The 20,662-nt window shown below is 39.9% G+C and overlaps 1 protein-coding gene across 1 annotated transcript in view; it reads left to right on the top strand.

Moving 5' to 3' along the window:
* SBNO1 (strawberry notch homolog 1) overlaps nt 1-20,662 on the top strand; it is a 37,170-nt gene that overhangs the window by 3,265 nt on the left and 13,243 nt on the right. Inside the window, exons 2-20 of the mRNA XM_080985045.1 lie at nt 601-728; nt 2,176-2,280; nt 3,424-3,733; nt 5,267-5,367; nt 6,676-6,772; nt 7,799-7,959; nt 8,072-8,205; nt 8,310-8,400; nt 10,187-10,348; nt 11,048-11,183; nt 11,270-11,375; nt 12,368-12,521; nt 14,283-14,465; nt 14,625-14,722; nt 16,433-16,584; nt 17,813-18,010; nt 18,629-18,796; nt 18,917-19,086; nt 20,088-20,219. Of these exons, the coding sequence (XP_080841171.1) occupies nt 603-728; nt 2,176-2,280; nt 3,424-3,733; nt 5,267-5,367; nt 6,676-6,772; nt 7,799-7,959; nt 8,072-8,205; nt 8,310-8,400; nt 10,187-10,348; nt 11,048-11,183; nt 11,270-11,375; nt 12,368-12,521; nt 14,283-14,465; nt 14,625-14,722; nt 16,433-16,584; nt 17,813-18,010; nt 18,629-18,796; nt 18,917-19,086; nt 20,088-20,219 (2,784 nt within the window). The 5' untranslated portion in view covers nt 601-602. The remainder of the gene's footprint in view (nt 1-600; nt 729-2,175; nt 2,281-3,423; nt 3,734-5,266; nt 5,368-6,675; nt 6,773-7,798; nt 7,960-8,071; nt 8,206-8,309; nt 8,401-10,186; nt 10,349-11,047; nt 11,184-11,269; nt 11,376-12,367; nt 12,522-14,282; nt 14,466-14,624; nt 14,723-16,432; nt 16,585-17,812; nt 18,011-18,628; nt 18,797-18,916; nt 19,087-20,087; nt 20,220-20,662) is intronic.

Here is a 20,662-nt window from a genome sequence, read left to right on the forward strand (position 1 = left end):
TAGCTTACGTGTGGCATAGTCATGCCTGCACTCCTGCCTACTATCATGCGCAGAAGACAAGATCCCTGGCCATTCGCCATTCTTGCTAGGGCTGATAAGAGTTGTAGTTAAGCATCATATGGAGGGCTAAGGGTTCCCTACCTCTGACCTAATACCTCAGACTTTAGGTTCACTTGTCAAAACAGTTGGCCATCACTGGCTTGGCGAAACAAGGCGTGCAGTCCTCTTAACTATGAACTGTTGTCAGAATCGCTCTATATCTAACAGCATAGTTATTTGTAACTTAAGTTCCACTGCTCTGACCAAACCTTCCAGTGCCCTGATTTTATACAGTTTATTAGAAGCAAATCCCAGTGACATTATGGTGGTTCTTTGGAACAATAGAAGTGTGACCTAACCTAATAGACTTTACCTAACAGGAACAACAGTTCTTCACCTAATGCCGTGAAGACTTAAATGCTTTATGAATAATTTTATAATTTTATAAGTATTTGTAACTTCATAGGTGCTGTAGCTGTGCTTGTGGAAAGTGCACAGGCGGATTGTCTTCTTGAGTTCTTGCCACTTAAACCACCTAATTGTAAATTTGCTTTGTTTCAGAGATGGTGGAACCAGGACAAGATCTGTTGCTGGCTGCTTTGAGTGAGAGTGGAATCAGCCCAAATGACCTGTTTGATATTGAGTCTACAGATATGGGTCTTGCAACCCCAGCTCCAGCTGTTCAGCAGGTTGATAAAACAAAAACACTTAAATTGGTTACTGTAATAACGTTTGAGCTGCTTTTTCTTTTCAAGTACAGTGCTGATACTGGGTGATTGAAAAGGGAAAAGAATGATATTTTAAAAGTTACCTATTCTACACTAAAACAAAGTGATAGCTTGGATATGAAGTAACATGGCTGTTGAATAAGTGTGCCTAACTTCAATTTGGGTGCAAACATTGTATCCTAGCCTCTTGTACATTAAATTTGCCCAGTTCCAAGTCAATAATGTGCTTTAGTGTTGTGGCTAGAGATAGGGTGATAAAACCTAGGAAATAAACTTTTTGGGTTATGTGCTGCTCCTAGTGGTAGAAAGTTTAGGAAAGTTTCTCTTGTGACATTGTAACATATTGTATTTCTGCCTGTGGTGCTGCTTACGTCTTGCAAAATTTTAAGCATTTAATAATATCAGATCCATCACCTGGTCAGTCTTGTCTTCAAAATTAATTGCAATAACCTAGCCTCATTTAAGCATTTCGATTCATGCCATTGAAGTCATATGGAGAGAGGCTGTGTGCTTGTCCCAACTCTTGCTACTGTTCCCTGTGCTGCCCTCCTCTTGATACTGAGGAGAAGATGTGTGTAGGCTAATGGTGTAAGCTATAGCATTGTTTCTCAACTGGTGGCCATATGGCCCCCTGGGCCCCCCCAGGTTATTTCAAGGGGGCCACGGGTAAATGGGGGGCCATGGCACAAACATAAGAAAATAGAAAACAAGTAGCGTGAACAGAGGAGTGACCACGCTTCCCAGTGGATGAATCGCCACGCATACTCTATGGCAGCATTGCTTCCCCTTCTCCTTCCCACTTCCACACTCCACTACTGTTTGCACCAAGCTGTCCAGTAGGACAGAAGGGCCACAGGAAGGAAACAAAATCGGAAGTGAGCCATGGTCGGAAAAAGGTTGAGAAACACTGAGCTACAGCACTGCGCTTGCATGGAGGGTGAGCGTGCAGGGCACCACTGTCACTCCATATAGAAACTCCATCGCAGATGCCTGAAGAGGACTCGTACAATCACTATATAAAAATATGTGTTGTCATCTAGACATTGCATGAGGTCACAGTTGTCAGTGTTTTTTATTTTTCAGTAGTAAGTGCAAGAGTATCTTGTGTGGAATATCTGCATACCTGTTGTGAACACATATTGCATGTCTGCGCATACAGTATCTTCTTTGGAATATATCTGAGAAAAAAAGCTCTCCTCCAACTGTCATTTGGTATTAAGCCATTCACTCAGGTTGCTGAGCAATTTCATTGCTGGCTGAGAGACCAACTGCCTTTGGCTTCCTCTTGACTGTAGACTGTGTTAAATAGATAAATAAAAAGGCAAAGCAAGTCAGATGCTTGTCTTAATTGAATGTTGTTTCCAAGATATGTTCCACAATGTGACTTTATTCTCTTGCCTTTCTTTAGTCAGCCCCAGTTAGTGCCTTAGAACTGGGCATGGAGACTGAAGCATCACTTGCTGTTAAAACAGAACCACAGACTGCATCTTCTCCAGCTGTACTGAACATCAGGGTAAGAGAAGTAAAGCCTTAATTACCGTATTTTTCAACCTATAAGATGCCCCCTATTTTGGGGGACTCCGATTTAAGAAAATGGGGAGAGATGTATCCGTGTATAAGATGGCCCCAAACTTTTGACATTATTTTTTAAGGGAAAAACCTAGTCTTATACACGGAAAAATATGGTAAGTGTGTGAGTTGGAAATTTGCCTCTGATGGAATTGATTGCATGAAGAAAGAAAAATGAGTAAGCACAGATACCTTGTATCAAAGAATGGCTTGAGCTATGAAGAAACAGTTTTTTCTATGGGAAAGGTGTTAAACTACAGTGTAGAGTTCAGTGTTCACTGTCTTGCATATCATGCTGATTCATGTATGTATTGTATGGTTAGGGCCAAATCTACCTTGGGGAGACATTTTACTTGAGTATATTTGGAACCCTTAGTATTGTACAGTATACGGTGCTTCTTAAGACCTGTTGTACTAAACAGGTCCCAAACTGCCCACACCATCAACATTGTATAATGCACTGTTCTTGATCCCGTGAATGAAAGCCCCATCCACTCAGAACAAAAACATTGGATGCCACCCACTATTAAAATGACAGCTCAACAAAAAAACTAAATAGTAATTTGGAGGCGGGAATCCAGGAAAATCTTTTAAAAATTACTTAACTTTTACCTAAGTTAGGAAACTTGCATAGGGTAAGTTGTGTTGAGAACTTTTCTGATGCCCCAGAGTTAACTTAGCATGTGTTTTTAAAAACAAAAAACAAAGCTTTATAAGTACCCCATCTTAATTCCCTCCCCACCAACTCACAGTTGCTCACAGTTTCTGCATGCCATTAAATTTTTTTTCATTCTTGCTGCATTGTTGGCCAACTCCATTTCCTCCATTCACTGCTTTCATTATATTAATTATTGCAAGCACTAATTTTTATTATTAGATATTATAACCAAATTTCTAAAAAACTTAAGATTTTATACAAACACTTGCCCAGCTCAATCAAACAAATGAGACACTGCTGTGGAGTCTGAAATTGAAACCGGAACTATTCAGTTTTACGTTTTTGCTTTCACTTGCAAGCCAAGACTAAATAACAGTTTTAAGTTTGGTTTTCCAGCAAACGGTAATGATCTTTCTGTTCTTTCTGTAGCAACCACCATCAACTACAACCTTTGTGTTGAATCAAATAAACCAGCTTCCTACTCTGGGAACTACCATAGTAATGACAAAAACAACCCCAGTCACCACTACCAGGCAGACGATCACTGTAGCAAAAATTATACAGACCAGCACCACTACCAGGCCGTCAGTTGCAGCGCCAGCAGTTCGGAATGCCCTGACTTCCACAACTCCCAAGGACCAGATCCAGCTAAAAGATCTGCTAAAAAACAATAGTCTTAATGAGCTGATGAAGCTGAAGCCACCTCCCAACATTGCTCAGCCGGTTGCGACAGCTGCAAGTAAGTGGCTTAAGAGGCTGACTGGATGGAGTATTAGTTTTCGGGGGACTTGAACAGAATAATCTAGCGTGCTCATTGTTGACTCCTTAGCCATTTGTCTTTATGCTAGATCACCTTTCCTCAGCAGTCCAAGTTTTGGACTGCAGCTACCATCTCCTCTTATCATTGGCTGGGGATGATAGTTCATAGTTTAAAACATTTAGAGCAGGCTTCCTCAACCTCGGCCCTCCAGATGTTTTTGGCCTACATCTCCCAGGATCCCTAGCTAGCAGGACCAGTGGTCAGGGATGATGGAAATTGTAGTCTCAAAACATCTGGAGGACCGAGGTTGAGGAAGCCTGATTCAGAGAGTACCAGATTGGAGAAGGCTATGTTAGATATTTGGTATTCAGCCTGATTTCTTTGGTACAGCATCTTAAAACAAAATGGTGTGCAAGCATAAACTGGACAGGCCAACTATGTTAATGTGACGCTTCTAAATAAGTAGTAAACTTTGTAGCATGTAATACTGTAGGCCAATCTCTGCCAACCTGATGACCTTCACAGGCAGCACTGCTGATAGAACTTGTAGTCCAAAATGTCTGGAGGGCACCAAGTTAGTGAAGGCCAATGTAGGTGAATTGCTAGGCATGGTGTGCATTAAAAGCTAACCTGTGTCATGAAGTTTACATTTGAGTACCTTTGCAAACGGGACTTTTGTTTAGAACATACTTGCTCTGTTTCATTTTCTCTAAATGCAGACTGATGGAAAGCAAACTCTTGCAGAAAGATAAAGACTCCTCGGGAGGGGGGCATTATTTCTGTGAATGAATAGACTCTTCTTAGGTGGCATAGAAGCACATGAATGTTAAAAAGCATTTACGCTGTTACCTGTTGTGAAAATCTCCTGTGAAAATAGAGTTGCATTTTAGCCTTACATTCTGATTCATAAAGATGTGGTGAAATTGTTTTCTTTAAGTACACTTTGTCCAGGGGCCATGGATGTGACACATGGAAATTAAATAATTTCTACAAGTCTTTGAACATAACATACACATCCCAGAATCATATCAAGTGATGAGTACTATTGCCATATTATTGATTTGGATGAAGAGAGACTGCTAAATTATGTGTTCATCTAAATAATGTAAAAATTATTTAGACCCCAAAATGTTGACTTTCTTCCAGAAATAATTGTAGTTTCTACAATGGTGGTAAATGCCACCAAATCAGGTAAGATAAACTTTGGTTTCACTGCTAAAACTGGGAATTGGGCTTCCTCTCTTTAACCCACCCTTCAAGGTGATCCAGATGTAAGTTTGATTTAACGGTGGCACCTGCACTAGTAGCCCTGGTCTAACAGCCAGCAACCTGTTTAGTGTTGCTGTGGCAGAACCTGTTGAGAAACGTTTGTTTGTTTGTTTGTTTGTTTGTTTGTTTAAGATTGGCAGAAATTTACATGCTCTGACTCAGCATTCAACTATAGAGAAGATTTGATTGTATTCTAGAAAATTTAATTTGTTATATATTAACTTGGAAATTTTCTCTTTGTAGCTGATCTAAGCAATGGTACTGTAAAAAAGGAGGCATCTACTAAAGAGGTAGCAAGAATATGGATAAATGACATGAAAATGAGAAGCTTTTCTCCTACAATGGTAGGTGCAACTTCCTCAGCAGCAAGGTATACATTGCTCTCTAACTGAACACTGCTCTTGAAAATTTTAGTTCCCTGCACCCAGAATCCAAATATAGAAGCTACTGAAGGAGTGCCCTGCTCCTGTAACAAATAAGTCTACTCCTTAAGATCTACTGAGGTCTTGCTCTGCTTATCCAGAGATTAGGGAAAGCCTTTCTCTTGTGGTACTGTGACTTGGGAATTCCTTACCCAGCTATATTCACAGGTGCCTACAGCTGTCAAGATTTAGGTTTATTTTAAAAAAATAAATACCCCACCTCCAAATTGTTTCTGGTTTCTATTGGACCCTTATAATGATGATGATGATTATGGAAACAACAATCGCAATAATAAATATATTTAACCACCCATTTATGGCATGCTCTAAAAATATTTCCGAGCCAATCCCAATTTAATATTTAAATTTTAAATGCATACATACAGTGTCTGTCTCATTTAGTTCATAAAAAGAAACAAATGAAATAAAGATGTTTCTTTAAAGTATTGATAATCCACAAAGTTCACGTCCTGCTTTCTTCTCTTACCTTTCCAATGTTTGGCAAGCTTGCAGGAAAAGAACTTTAAAGCCTTAAATTTATGCATCCAGTATTAGCTCAAATTACAATGTTAATTCGATTCATCCACTGGAATGCTTAAAAAGAAAAATCATTAGCAGGTATTTTATGTATTCTTCTCTTAGTCCCTGCAGATTTTATTCCATGCAGATCAATAGCTGCTTGCAGGGCGGCCCTCCTCTTTCCCTCCTGGGTGTGGATCCGATTGATATATTCTTATTAAATGTTGTTGTTGTTGTTTTAAATGACCATATCCAAATTGGCCCGAATTCCTTTTACTTTTTAGAGAAGTCGCTGCTTTAATGGCAAAATGCTTTAATGAAGCATTTTGTTGTGAGGTCTTGATCGTGCCTTGTGTCTGTGCTCAATCTCAGAGCTCCCATGGCTCCCTCCGGAGCTTTGGGGGCTACTAGAGGGTGTTCCAGACACCACTGGAGCCTTCAGAACCTGAATTTTCCTTTTGGGCTTTTTAGAGAAGGTGCTTTGCCAGTGCTCCCTTCCCGCCTCCTCGCAGCAGTTGGGTTGCTCAGGATGAGCGAACCCCATTGTCCACCATAGCCTGCAGCACACTGGAAGTCTGGCATAGCACTTTTAAAAGATAAGCATTATTCTCTGTTGGTGTAGCAGAGTCTTTTGGCTCCATCTTGCTGATTAGTCTTTAGTGTTGCTGTTTCTGTATCAACACAATTTACAAATATTCATCTTTGCTGCAGAAAGTTCCAGTAGCAAAAGAGGAAGAAGAGCCTGAAGAAGAGGATGAAGAAGAAATGGGTCATGCAGAGACGTATGCAGAGTACATGCCCATAAAGTGTATGTTATTCAACTGTATAGGTTATTCAACTGTTAAAAAATATTAAACTACAGTACATAGGTATACCAGTATCTTTCTTGTAAGTAGATAATTGTTCTAGTGTGTATTTTTATATCTCCTGCCTCTTTTCATTTGAAGACTGGGTCTCAACGAATCTCTAGATTCATTCATTCAGCCTTCATTGGCATAATTTAGACAATAAAATCATAAAGGGGGGAACCATCCATACAAGATGTCACGGTGAACATCTGCCTTCTTCGCTCTCCACAGATCTCTAGATGTTTTTCGTCCTAGTGTTGCGGGGGCTAGCATGATGTAATAAAACATACTGGATAGTTACACAAATGGAAGTATGTGCTGCCCAAGGGGAAATGCAGGAATTTAGAAGAGGGAATTCCTTGCATAGGCAGAATTGCCTTTGTGTTTATCCAAGGCTCCTTTTAGGATATCACTTCAATGAATTATTTCTTCAGGGCATTTTTGCCTCTTGCTTGAGTAAGCAAGCAATCAGTAAGTAAGCAATCAGCAGATGTTTGTTTCATGTGTTGAGTACATTTATGTCTTGCATCTTCCATCATGGAGCTGAAGGTGACATACATGGGATCTCCCATCCAGGCATTCTACCAACTCAAACCTCATTAGCTTCAGCAAGGTGGCTTTATCATGTGGTCTAAGGCAGTGTGGTTGCTTTGCATGCATCTGATTTTTTTGTGGAGCATCTTTAGTCCCTTGCATTTCTTCAGGAGATAGGACTAGGCCTGTACCATCACATGTAAATCTTGCAAACAAGGCTGTATATAAATCATGAGTCACACTGAGATAGAACTCTAGTTTCTGCCCTTTACTTCATAAACCCTCAGAATTCTTGCTGGCTTTGTAGATTAAGAGCCTTGTATTTAGAGCAGTTCTTAGCTTTAGTTTTATAAAGAGCAAATGTTTGAATTAGAGTCACTAAAAATTTATCTTGCTGAAGTAACCTCTGGTCGGATGTTGCCTATAATATTTGTATTATATTCTACAAACAGTAAAAATTGGTCTGCGTCATCCTGATCCAGTGGTAGAAACCAGTTCTCTCTCCAGTGTTACCCCTCCAGAAGTTTGGTATAAGTCTTCAATTCCTGAAGAGAGTATTGATAGTGGCTGGCTGTCAGCATTGCAGCTTGAAGCTGTTACATACGCAGCACAGGTATGTCATGGTTTCATGTTTACTCAAAACAAAAAGTTCCCGCTCAGCTATAGAAGGTGTGGGGTTGGTGTGTCACTGAATCTTTTATCTTCCTTTTTTTAACATTCTGCAGCAACATGAAACATTCCTACCCAATGGAGACAGAGCTGGTTTCTTGATAGGTGATGGTGCAGGTGTAGGAAAAGGAAGGACCATAGCTGGAATAATATATGAGAACTACCTCTTGGGTAGAAAAAGGGCAGTATGGTAAGTAGAGATCACTTAAATAGGGGGGGGGGGAATGCTAGGCAAGCAAGATCCTTAACATTTTTTTTGCCTGTATCTTCACAGTTGTGTTTGCTCTCTCCTAGGTTTAGCGTTTCAAATGATTTGAAATATGATGCAGAAAGAGATCTGAGAGATATTGGAGCAAAAAACATTTTGGTTCATTCATTAAACAAGGTGTGGATTTTTTTACTATGTACAGTTGAAGCAAAGTATTAGGTATGCTTGTGTGAGATGCACGTTATGTGAATGCTGTATATCTTAGACATGCTAAAACCTGCTGTTTATGGTTTTGTTGCCTTCCTGCCTAAATTGCAATAATAGCACACAGTTGCTTACAATGCCGCTATTCCAGTGCAGTATTATAAAATCAAGATGTTGGCATGGTGTTAGAACACTGTTACAGGCTTGATGAGCACTTCAGGATTGGGGTGGGGGGTGTCCAGTTATTAAAACACATGACAATTGCTTGAGCTTTCTTGAGTTTATTTGGGTAGTAATTTGCTTCTGAACTCTTCCACTGAAATTTGTAGTTCTCAACAAATTTAGTTGTGGGAAATGCTTCTTTAATCCTTTGCTTTACAGCATTGGATATCTTGCTAGACTTAATTAATTAATATGATTAGTTTTATGAAACATCATTTACATGAGTCTCCCATGTCTTAACTATCTCTTAGACATTCATAGATTTAACAAATCTGTTATTAAACTTGCAAGATAATAGTAACAAATGAGTTAGTGGCAACTAGATGTTAAATATACAGTGGAAAAGAGTCTTATTGATCTGGGTGGAAGCTCTGCATAACATTGTAACAAGTTTTTGGAAAGAACTGCATTTGTGCAGGTTTCTAATTGGGAATGGACAGATCTATTTCTAGTCCACTTCTGTTTTGCATGTGTTCACTCATAAATCCACTCTGTTCTGCATCAGTTGTGAATTTTCTTAACCACACTACAGTACAGTGGTACCTCTGGTTGCAAATGGGATCCGTTCCGGAGCCCGTTCGTAACATGAGCAGAACGCAACCCGCGTGTGTATGGGTCGTGATTCGCCGCTTCTGCGCATGCATGTGACGTCATTTTGAGCGTCTGCGCAACCGGCGAAACCCGGAAGTAACCTGTTCCGTTACTTCCGGGTCGTGGCAGGACGTATCCTGAAAGAACGTAACCTGAACCTAACCTAACAAGAGGTATGACTGTACTCTTTTCTTATAAAATAAGCATTTTGGAACATGTTTGGGCCAAGAACTTTGTCACAAAATGTGAACAAGTGCAAAAACTGAAGGATAACTGCTACAATCTGTGTATTGGTCTGGGAAGTACAAATCAAGTCAGTTCATTAAAAAATGTGTACTAAACAAAATCCTGCAGTATCCCTATTTCTAATAAAGAGCAAAGTTGTACTGAATGTGCCATACCAGTGCCACTTTTCACGCTGAATAAAGAAGTCTAATTCTCTTTGCAGGGTTGAATATTTGGGCTTCTTCCCTTACTATAGTGTACTGAATGCTGGGAGTTAGCCCACCTTTTTGCTGTCCTTTCCTTTAAGGAAATGCATTTTCCAGGGTTGTACAGTATAAAAGGGTATTGTAACTTGTGACCATAGATTTCAGGCAAAAAACATTTCTCCATGTGTCTTGGTATTGGAACTATTTCAGCAGAAACAAAAAGTGGCACAGGGACAAACTTGCCAAGATTAGGAACAGTTCTCATTTGAACTTTAGCTTTAAAAATAGAGGAAATGTGTATGATCTTTGTAGGAGAAAGTATAGGTATTAAGATCACTGTGTTGCACTTAACATAGTTGCTTATATTGGGTATGTGCATCCTGTTGCAACTTTACAATAATTATATTGATGGAAATTGAATGTTGGATGTACAGGTTTGTAAATGAAGTTTAAGGAACTAATAGTTGTGCCAGTTGCAGGGTGTCTTTTATACTAATATGGTATTTTTATTTTAGTTCAAATATGGAAAAATTTCTTCAAAACACAACGGGAGTGTGAAGAAAGGTGTCATATTTGCCACCTATTCCTCTCTTATTGGAGAAAGTCAGTCCGGGGGTAAATATAAAACCAGGCTCAAACAACTTCTTCACTGGTGCGGAGATGACTTTGATGGAGTTGTATCTTTTCAGTGTTCTAACTTGGTACAATAACAGACTCTTCCCATAGCTCTTTAAACCTGTGCCTGCACTCACTTTCTTAAGCATGTGTGTCTTGCTGATTTTAAATTATTGGACTCTCAGTCACTTGGGAAAGACATCTGTCAAGTGTAGAAGTGTTTCCAAGCAGTCAAACTTTTGTATTTATAATTAAATGTAAAGACATGGATGTCTAGTTAATTAATAAAAAGCTAAACTGATCTTTAAGCTGCAGTATTTGATTGACTTTTTAGCTCTTAGTTGATTGTCCAGATGGAGCACCTTTTCTTACTTGCAAAAACTTCTAAAAACTGTGTATGTTAAACATTGTTTTGAGGTGTTCCTCATTCTCTTCCAAATAGAAGGAATGATCTTACAAGGTGTCCACTGAAACACATGCATATATATGTCATACCAAAACAACCAATATGCACATTTGATTGACTAAAACTTGTATGATTAATCGGCTGCTGTTGCAACCCTATCCAGTTTATCTGGGAGAAAGTCCAACTGAACATAGTGAGGCTCACTTGCAAGGAGAAGTGCTTAGGATTGTGCTGCATTATTTATTTATAATTGGGTAACATTATGACCAATCTTTCTGTTTCACTGTAAGTCAAAACTTCCTTGGGAGTAAGATTATTTTTATTATTAATGTCTATTCCTTAACAATATGTTCAGATAGTATTTGATGAATGTCACAAGGCTAAAAATCTTTGTCCTGTTGGGTCGTCAAAACCAACTAAGACAGGTTTGGCGGTTCTGGAGCTGCAGAATAAACTTCCAAAAGCCAGAGTAGTCTATGCTAGTGCCACAGGTATGTACTCTGTTTTAAATGTGTTGTTGTTTTGTTACTTAAGTTGGTGGAAAGGTATGAAATTTAATCTAGATATTTGTTTTCAGGTGCATCTGAGCCACGCAATATGGCATATATGAACCGCCTTGGGATATGGGGTGAAGGAACTCCATTTAGGGAGTTCAGTGACTTTATTCAGGCTGTTGAAAGAAGGTAAGTTGTTGACTCCATATGTCAACTCTTGTTGTATAATATGCAGGCTATGTGGTAGAGCTCAAGATTTATATGAAGAAGATCCAGCATGAAAATGGTTATCCTCAGTAAGATGGCTCATGGGAATGGTCTGACTCTATAAGACAGTTTCATATGAGGTGTTATTTGTTATCAAGTTGCACATGGCTCTTGAAGATTTCCCTGTTTTAGGGGGACAACTCAGGGCTTGAATTTGAAGGCAACATTATTTGCCAGAGGATGTAAGAACAAACGTTTAATTCCTAGACAGAGGAGGGAGGAGTATTTCATGTGACTCAGAAATGAAACTGATACTATACTAAATCTGGGGAGCTGCATGAAACAAAATGGAGACTTGCTGTAGGAAAATCTGAAATGCTTTCTAGTGAAATATAGTGAATTGCCTTATTCAAAATTCATGCTTGTAAGTAGAATACCTAAATGTGAAGACTATTCAGTTCAGTGCCAGACTTCCTAGAGATGCAAAAGCAGTTGTGGGATGATCTTGTCTGTAGAGGTCTCTGTCAATGATGGCAAGTAAAGGACCCATTTCTACCTTCAAAAGCAGATACTGCATTGCATTGTGTCACTTGGAAGTTTTATTTTTTAAAAAAAGTATCTATATGCCACCATACTAAAATATCACTGTGGTATAAGAATCAGACATAAAACACCACACTTTCTTATTTGAGGCAAAGTCCATGTCGTCCATTGATGTAAATAATAGAAAGCTTGACAGATTCTCTCTTCTCATGTCTATAGTGTGTTTTTAAAATATGGTGCTTGCAACTCAGTCTGGTGGTGGTGTCATTTTGTGATAGTGCTTGAAGATATTTGTTCCATTGAAAAATCATATTTAATCAGGCTTTAATACAACATTAGCTTTCCCTAATAAATCCAAGAATTCTCTATTTTAAAATAATTTCCATCTTATAAATTACCTTGGTGGTTCCTTTCTGTTTGTTTGTTTTCAGAGGTGTAGGTGCCATGGAAATTGTTGCTATGGATATGAAGCTACGAGGAATGTATATAGCAAGGCAGCTGAGCTTTTCGGGTGTAACCTTCAAAATTGATGAGGTTCAGCTTTCACATCACTATGTTAAAATGTATAATAAATCTGTAAAAATGGTAAGTGTATTTAAATACAGCATTTTACATGTTAAACTAGGCACTGTACCTTTTGAATTGTAGTTGAACACACAGACCCTAATCCAGACTGGTGTAGGGTGGCTGACCAGGTGGGTCCAAGGTGTGGTAAATGAATATTTGCAGGATGGGGAGGTAACTGCCACTCTTAAAGATGCAGTAGTGTGCCTGCTCCTCGGTTGGTGGTGGTGGGGAGAGTGAACCCAGCAGTTTGTAAAAGCTGTTGCCCAGTTGCACATGTTCTTGGGGAAGGTGCTCAAGAGGGTGATGGCCATCCGGATGTTATTGAAGGATACAGATTATCTGGACTCATTCCAGTTGGGGTTCAGGCCTGAGTTAGGGACTGAGTCAGCCCTGGCTGCTCTCATGGAGGGCGGAAGGGGAGGTGCCACCCTCTTTCTCCTCTTTGATCTCTCAGCAGCTCTTAATACCAACACCCGTGGTATTTTGCTAGATTGGCTGTGTAGGTTGGCAGTTGGCAGTACAGTGGTTCTGCTCTTACCTAAAGGGTTGTGTTAAGGTTTGTGGTGGCGGCCCTCCACATATGTTGAAGCATATGATGCAGTAACCTGAGAAAGATCCTTCTTGGTGCTGATGCTCCAGTTGGGGAACTTCTTCCACCTGACACATTACCATTATCATTATCAACTGAAGACATTGCTGTTTGTTGGGTATTTGAAGCCTGTTAATTTAATGTTGCCTGTTAAGACTAATACCACTTGATTCTTTAAGTAGTGTGTTTTAAATTTATTTATTCTACACGTGAGATTGATATTACAATAATAAATAATATTTTAAATAATTCAAATTAGTCATGGCTAACTTATCCCATTGATTTCAGTGCTATGTGTAAATTCTCTGGATTGAGACATGCTTGTACTATGGAAATAAAAATATTTCCTTGAAAAGTTGGTTTTCATGCTCTTATTGGTGAAGGCTTAGAAAGAAGATAGGAGAACATGTTTTTAAATGTTTCAAATAAGTTATTTTATTATTTTATCACTGATGTGTTTCCCATCCTTTGAAAATGCGTTTTTTTTACTGGACCTCTCAATGCATATTTGTAAAGCCTGTAAGAGATGGCTGTCACTTGTCCTGACTTTTAAATATTCAGGTGTGTGTGTCTTGTACATCATAATGTAACTGCAGTCTTCAGAGTCAGATTAAAAGCACTAATGATAAAATTATTGATTTGAACAAAGTTACAGCGATCATTCTATAGTGCAGTAGTTTAGAGGGAATCCTGGGACTCCTCAATGAGAAGATCAGTGCAGTGAGTGAGTTTCCCTGAAAGACAGGAGACTCATTGTTGCTAGTCTTCTTTGGCATTGTTTTATCATGGGGTATATTCTTGGGTGGGGATGGAGAGTCTGTGGCTCTCCAGATGTTGGATTTCTAACTCCTGTCAGCGCCAGCCGGCATGGACAGTTATTAGAGAAGATCAAAGTTGTAGTCCAACATCTGGAGGGCACCAGGTTCCGTCTCCCATTTTAGGGTGTATTCAACTCATAGAAGGCAACGCTGAGGTCCTGTAGTTATTGGCAGCACTCTTTCTGAATTGACTAAGCACCTTAGAACAATACATCCTTGATTCCCTGAAGGTAGCAAGTTAGAAAACAACTGTGATAAACTGAAACATTCTTGGACAAATCATCTCAGGTTAATCCTGCTGTGATGGTAAAGTTACACCGTAGAAGTTCATCATGTTTACTTATAGAAAAATTTCTGGTGTTCCTTTTTCAGTGGGTAAGTGCCAGGGAGAAATTCCAGCAAGCAGCCGACCTCATTGATGCTGAGCAGCGGATGAAGAAGTCTATGTGGGGCCAGTTCTGGTCTGCCCACCAGAGATTCTTCAAATACCTCTGCATAGCTTCCAAAGTGAAAAGGGTGGTACAGCTAGCACGAGAAGAAATAAAGAATGGCAAAGTAAGTTTCAGGTTGGCCTTGACTCTAGAATGTTTTCAAAACATGGCTTCATTTTCTCAGGGGAATGTCAGAGTGACCGGATGTGTGTGGATGGGTGGGGTTGGATATGCTTTGTATATTTGGAAGAGCTTTAAACTGAGTGTCCTTTTCTCTTTCCAGTGTGTAGTCATTGGGTTGCAGTCCACAGGGGAAGCAAGAACCTTAGAAGCTTTGGAAGAAGGTGGTGGGGAACTGAACGACTTTGTTTCCACAGCAAAGTAAGTCTCCTATCAGTCATACAAATCTGGGAGAAGTAACTTAGTTTTTCAGGTTCTTGTAAAATGCAGAGAAGTGTACAATAAAAATCAATATAGGTTTCGCCAGCAAGCTTACTAAAAAATGAACATGAAGGGAGGGAGGGCTCGCTAAAGTGGAGGAGGAAGAGGGCAGGCTAATCAACTGCACTTAGTCTTTCAATGCTGTTTGAAAACTGCAAATGTCGGAGATGTTTGTCCAGCAGCTGCCTTTTTTCTTCACCCCAAGCAATCAGAATTTCTGGAAACTCTTTGAATCCGAATGAGAGTGTACAGTGATTGAGAACAATAGGAAAGAATATTACAGAACTTAATTGGATCTTTTATCCTGAGGAAAAGTTCGTGCCAGCTCTAAAATCATCGCATAACTGCTACAAGTTTCTTTACTTTCATTATAGGTGCTGTACATAAGTTCATGTATTCACTGGGTTGTATCCAGCAAAGTCATTGCATAAGTAGAGCAACCTTTGCTTCCACACCAGAGCATCCTTCCCCTGCACACCCCAGATTGCTCTGGTGTATTGGGAGGAACCCTGGGAGCAGACCTGAGGTGTATGTGGGTTGTGGGACAAAAAGAAGCAGAAGCCATGCGACTTGCACAGTGACTTTGCTGGGTATAGCGGCACCTTGTAGGCTGATTTTAAGTTATTTTTAAAAATCTCATCTCTGACTGCAAAATGTTCTTTTAATTATGCAGCCTTCTGCTGCATCATTGTTTATAGAATATTAGAATTGTAGAGTTGGAAGGGACCCTGAGGGTCATCTAGTCCAGCCCACTTCAATGCAGGAATCTCAGCTAAGGCATCCATGGCAGATGGCCACCCAACCTCTGCTTAAAAACCTCCAAGGAAGGAGAGCCCAACAACTCCTGAAAGAGTCCATTCCGCTGCCCAACAGCTCTGTCAAAAAGTTATTTCTGATGTTTAGTCGTAATCTCCTTTCTTGTAACTTGAATCTATTGGTTTGGGTCCTGCCCTCTTGAGCAGGAGAAAACAAGCTTGCTACAGCTTTTGACAGCCCTTAGATATATGAAGATGGCTATCATAGTCTCCTCTTTTCCATGCTAAGCTTACCCAACTCCCCCAAACATTCCTCATAAGGCCTGCTTTCCAGAACGTCAATAATCTTGATCACCCTCCTCTGCATACATTCCAGCTTGTCAGTATCCTTAACTTGTGGTGCCCAGAACTGGACACAGTGCTCTTAGTGTGGTCTGATCAAGGCAGAATAAAGTGGTACTATTACTTTCTGTGATCGGTTTGCCTCTGGAGCTGTGGAAATTGCAATTTCATGTAAGAGGGGAGATGGTTTCTAAGGTCTTTGGTTTCTTAGTTGATTGGTCTTTGTTCAAGCAGCATATAATATAGTGTGCTTTCAGTGACTCTCACATGCCAAGTCATGGTCCTTCATAATTTTCTGCCATGATGCAGTACTGTGGATGGTCTTCTTTTGAACTGTATTGACCCAAGACTAACCAGTCCCCATCTGATTCATTGCCGCTCTTGGTGCGGCAGTTCAGACTGAATTGAGATTTAATAGCATCTGCCTGAAACAAGTCAGACCTTCAAGAAGATACTACATAAACAGCAGCATTTAAAAATGCTGGGAGAAGAGAATTTTTAGGTTGCCCATTCAACCAAGCAAAACTGTTTTTTTTCTTTTTTAAATCTGCAGGGGAGTATTTCAGTCTCTCATTGAGAAACATTTCCCAGCTCCTGACAGGAAGAAGCTTTTTAGCTTGCTGGGAATCGACTTGTCTGCTCAAAGTAATAACAACTCTCCTAGAGACAGCCCTTGCAAGGAGGACAAAATGAAGAAACGCAAAGGTACATAGTTGTAATGCTATTCTAATATAGTTAAGATAGTGGTTAGAGTTTTGGACTAGGACCTGGGAGACCAAGTTTCAGATCCCCACTTGGCCATGAAGCTCACTGGGTGAACTTGGGCCTGTTTCTCATTCTAACCTACCTTACAGGGTTGTTGTGGGGAGCAAATGAGGGGAAGAGCCATGTACGCCACCTTGAATATTGGATACAGATGAAATGAAATAGGACAATCTAGCAGTATTGGCAAGTAACTGTGTTCACAGGTGTGCAAGGAAGACTAATCAGCAATTGTATAGAGCAGGGAGTCTTGGCACTGGGTCACTGAAGAACTAATTCAAGCTACCGGTACACTGATTTTTACCCACACTCAGCTGCAAGTTCTTCCTTATTTGAACAGACCATAGCGTCTGTCTTCTGCTGTGAAGCTTTTTGTCTGAAATACTTACTATGTTTGTCACTTTCTCTAATGCCTGAACTGATTTAAATATCAAGAGATGTGAAAAGCAAATCTCATTTGAACCACCCCTTTTGTAAGTGGTGCTCATTTAATTTTGAGTGTTCAGAAATTGATTGCAGAGGGCTTTGCACTGCTCATTCTTACTATATAGGGACTTAATAGTCCTGCTGCACCACAACAAACAATAGAACCTTCAGCAACCCCTGCTGTTATATATGCCTCCCATCCCAGTTTCCACATCAGAGTGACCAGGGTCTTAAACTGCTTTGCTCCCATGAGGACCCTTCTCTCCAGCTCCTTAACTTTGTGTAAAATATTATAATTGGTACAGTAGGTGATAACAGCAGTGAAATATCATGACTTGTTACAGGAAAAGTCTCCATACAGTTAGAACAAGCAAAGGAAAACTCACACACATACGTACGACCTTGGGTTTTTAACATTTGGCTTGTAAACTTGGCAATGTCCTGTGAGGTGCTCTCATCTCCAGCCCTTTTTTATCAGTTCCAGTGAAGCTGTAATTTTATACTTTGAAGAAAACTTGAAAGGAAGCCTGTTAATGTGCAAGGAATACAACAAGACCCTTTCCCCCCTTTTTCTTTTTTTCTTTTTTTCTTTTTTTCTTTTTTTTTGATATGGTTTTCCACCTTGTTAAACATACATAAATAATAAAAAATCTACAAAGTCTTAGCTAACAACCCATAGAGAGAATAGTGGGGGTAAATGCCACTCAGTGATAGCCACCTCTTAATTACTTTTCATATGAAAAAGGTGAAGAAATAAGCAGAGAAGCCAAGAAAGCGCGTAAAACTGGCGGGCTAGCTGGGAGCAGTTCTGATGAAAGCTACAGTGAGTCGGACATCTCGGACAATGAAGAGAGTGACAATGAGAGCTCCAGGTTTTTAAGCTCTGGGGAAGATGATGACTTCAACCCATTTAAGGATGAATCTAGCGAGGATGATGAAGATGGTGAGATAATAATGGGTATCATGTAATTTAGTATTTCTTTTCAATTGTTGCTTTGTTGCATGTGCTGCCACTATTCACTGTAGTATTACTTTGCGGAGGCTGAGTATAGTACCATCACATTTTGTGGGGGGATTACGCTCCAGGGATATACACACAAGCATGTATACTTGAACTACTCGCCATGCAAGCATCCTTACCTTTCTGGAGCCATCTAGTAAGTGGGCCTTGATCAGTTCTGGAATACTCTTGTTCAAGCTCTGGAGTGCTCTCATAAGAGAGTTCAAGTTCAAGAGGCTGTTCAAGTTCCCACAAGATCTTGCAAGAGCCATGTAAGCAAGGCTTGGAAGCTTCTGTGCTGGGAAAACCCTGCACAAAAGATCTTTTAAGCTTTCTGCTTTCCATACATTTCTATACATTTAATTTGTGTGATTTCAGCCGGCCAACCTTTAACCACATAGAGCTGAAACCGCATGTGTTAAATGTGCATAAGTTACAATTGTACTGTTTTTCATTAAGCTGATACAAGATTTACCTACAAAAGAAATTGCTCTGGTGCATAATTTTCATATTTTTCCAGAAGCCTTTTTTCCTCCTTTAATACATTTTATTTTTTTTCAGACCCCTGGCTAATTAGGAAAGAACATAAAAAAAATAAAGAAAAGAAAAAAAAGAAAAGCATAGACCCAGATTCCATTCAGAGTGCCTTACTAGCGTCTGGACTTGGATCCAAACGGCCCAGTTCTCTTTCTTCCACAGTAGTTACCTCCTCTACTACAAATACGTCTGGTATGTTGAATGTGCAGCTTCTGAATTGGCTTTTGAAGCCAGAATGCTCCTTCCAGCAAGGGAAACAACACTTTCACATTTCTAAACACCACCATTCCTTTTTTTATATATATGCTGCAGCTAACAGTAATACACATACCAGCTATGTAACAAGTCAGGATGCTGTTGAGAGAGCCCAGCAGATGAAAAAGGAATTGCTTGATAAATTGGAAAAACTATCAGAAGATCTTCCTCCTAATACACTGGATGAACTTATAGATGAACTGGGTGGTCCTGAGAATGTGGCTGAGGTAGGTGCTGGAACTCAAGTAACTGTGTGGGAAGCAGACCTGTAGTTTGAGGTGTTATGGTGTGCAAACATAAGAGCAGGAATTGCTACAGAACATCCACATACCTTATCATGTTTAACATTAAATGCAGTTAAATAAAGATTTGATAAACCAAAACATAATTTTATAAAATAAAGCCTAGTGATGTTCATGCCAGTGCCTTTGCATTAATTGGCCTAGAGTCAAACTACCTTCCACTAATAACAGGGGTAGCAAACCTATTTTAGCCTGAGGATTACATTCCCTTCTGGGCAACTGTTGATGAGAACTGCCTGTCCACCCGCCCTTTCTTTCACTCTCTCTCTCTCTCTCTTATATCAACAACACGGATGGTGACATTGTCAATAAAGAAAGAAGGTATTGCCTTCAGTGATTGGAAGTCCAGAGTTTGGGATATCCTGAGCTTTAGGTGATGATGCTTCCAAGTGGAAATATAAGACACTAATAGATAAGGAATTGAATGGAAGGCAAAAGTTATTGGGTAGAGAAGTAGACTTGGATGTCTTCAGCATGTAGGTGTTTTAGAAAGCCAGCACTACTGTCCTGACTTCCCTGCTCCCCCTCTTTTGTCAAATAGGAAAAACCAAACAGTTGCAAAAGCAACCTTTTGTTCATAGAGAAGTTATTAAACACAAGTTCTTCCGTGTCCCTTTAAAAATAACTCACTGGCTTCTGACCGGTCACTATTTCACCCCAAACCCACCAACCCCTCAGTTCTTACTTCCGTTGGAGTGAGCCTTCAGGTGTTATCAGGACACATGAGGAGAATAAGGAAACCAGAATTTATCTTAACCTAAACGTTTGTTAGGGCGAGTCAGGCTTTGGACACAAACTCTGCTAGAAATGGGCAGCATGTTTAATCATACAAGCTTTCTCTTGAGTGCATGTGAAATTGCTTGGAAGTATTTAATAGATTCCTAAAAGCACTATTTAGCATGCTAAAACAGGTCATTCTTCCCAAGATGACAGGTCGCAAAGGGAGAGTCGTGAGTAATGATGATGGCAGCATTTCTTACGAGTCCAGGTCTGAGCTAGATGTTCCTGTTGAAATCCTAAACATCACAGAGAAGCAAAGATTCATGGATGGAGATAAGGTAACCATTTTCGTTACTCTACATCAGTTCTCAAGGAAAGATTCATATAAAATAGATGGACAGATGTCAGGGAATTCTTGGCAGTATTTTGGTTGGGTCTGCACTAAGATACAGCCAAAATGGTCCCTGTCCTCTTCAGCAGCCTCACCTCTTGTAGCTGGAGTCAGTCAGGGTCCTGCCCTCCCAGGACAGGTGGACAAGGCCTGCAGGTCTTCCAGGACTCAAAGCCAAGATGGTCTCTATCAAACAAGAGCAGAACAGTAACAGGAAACCTCTGACTCTGTTCTCGATAAAAGACTGTTAAAACAGTTACTTAAAACATTCAAAAGATTATTAAAGTTAATAGTAGCTAAAGAGGTAAAATAGAGATAAAACACATGTAACTTCTGTTTCATTAAAGGTGACTTGGAGATCCCTTCTGCATGCAAAGAATGTGATCTGCC

Source organism: Podarcis pityusensis (genome assembly GCF_964106645.2).
Source record: "Podarcis pityusensis genome assembly, chromosome: 16".
In the NCBI taxonomy this organism is placed as follows: Eukaryota; Metazoa; Chordata; class Lepidosauria; order Squamata; family Lacertidae; genus Podarcis; species Podarcis pityusensis.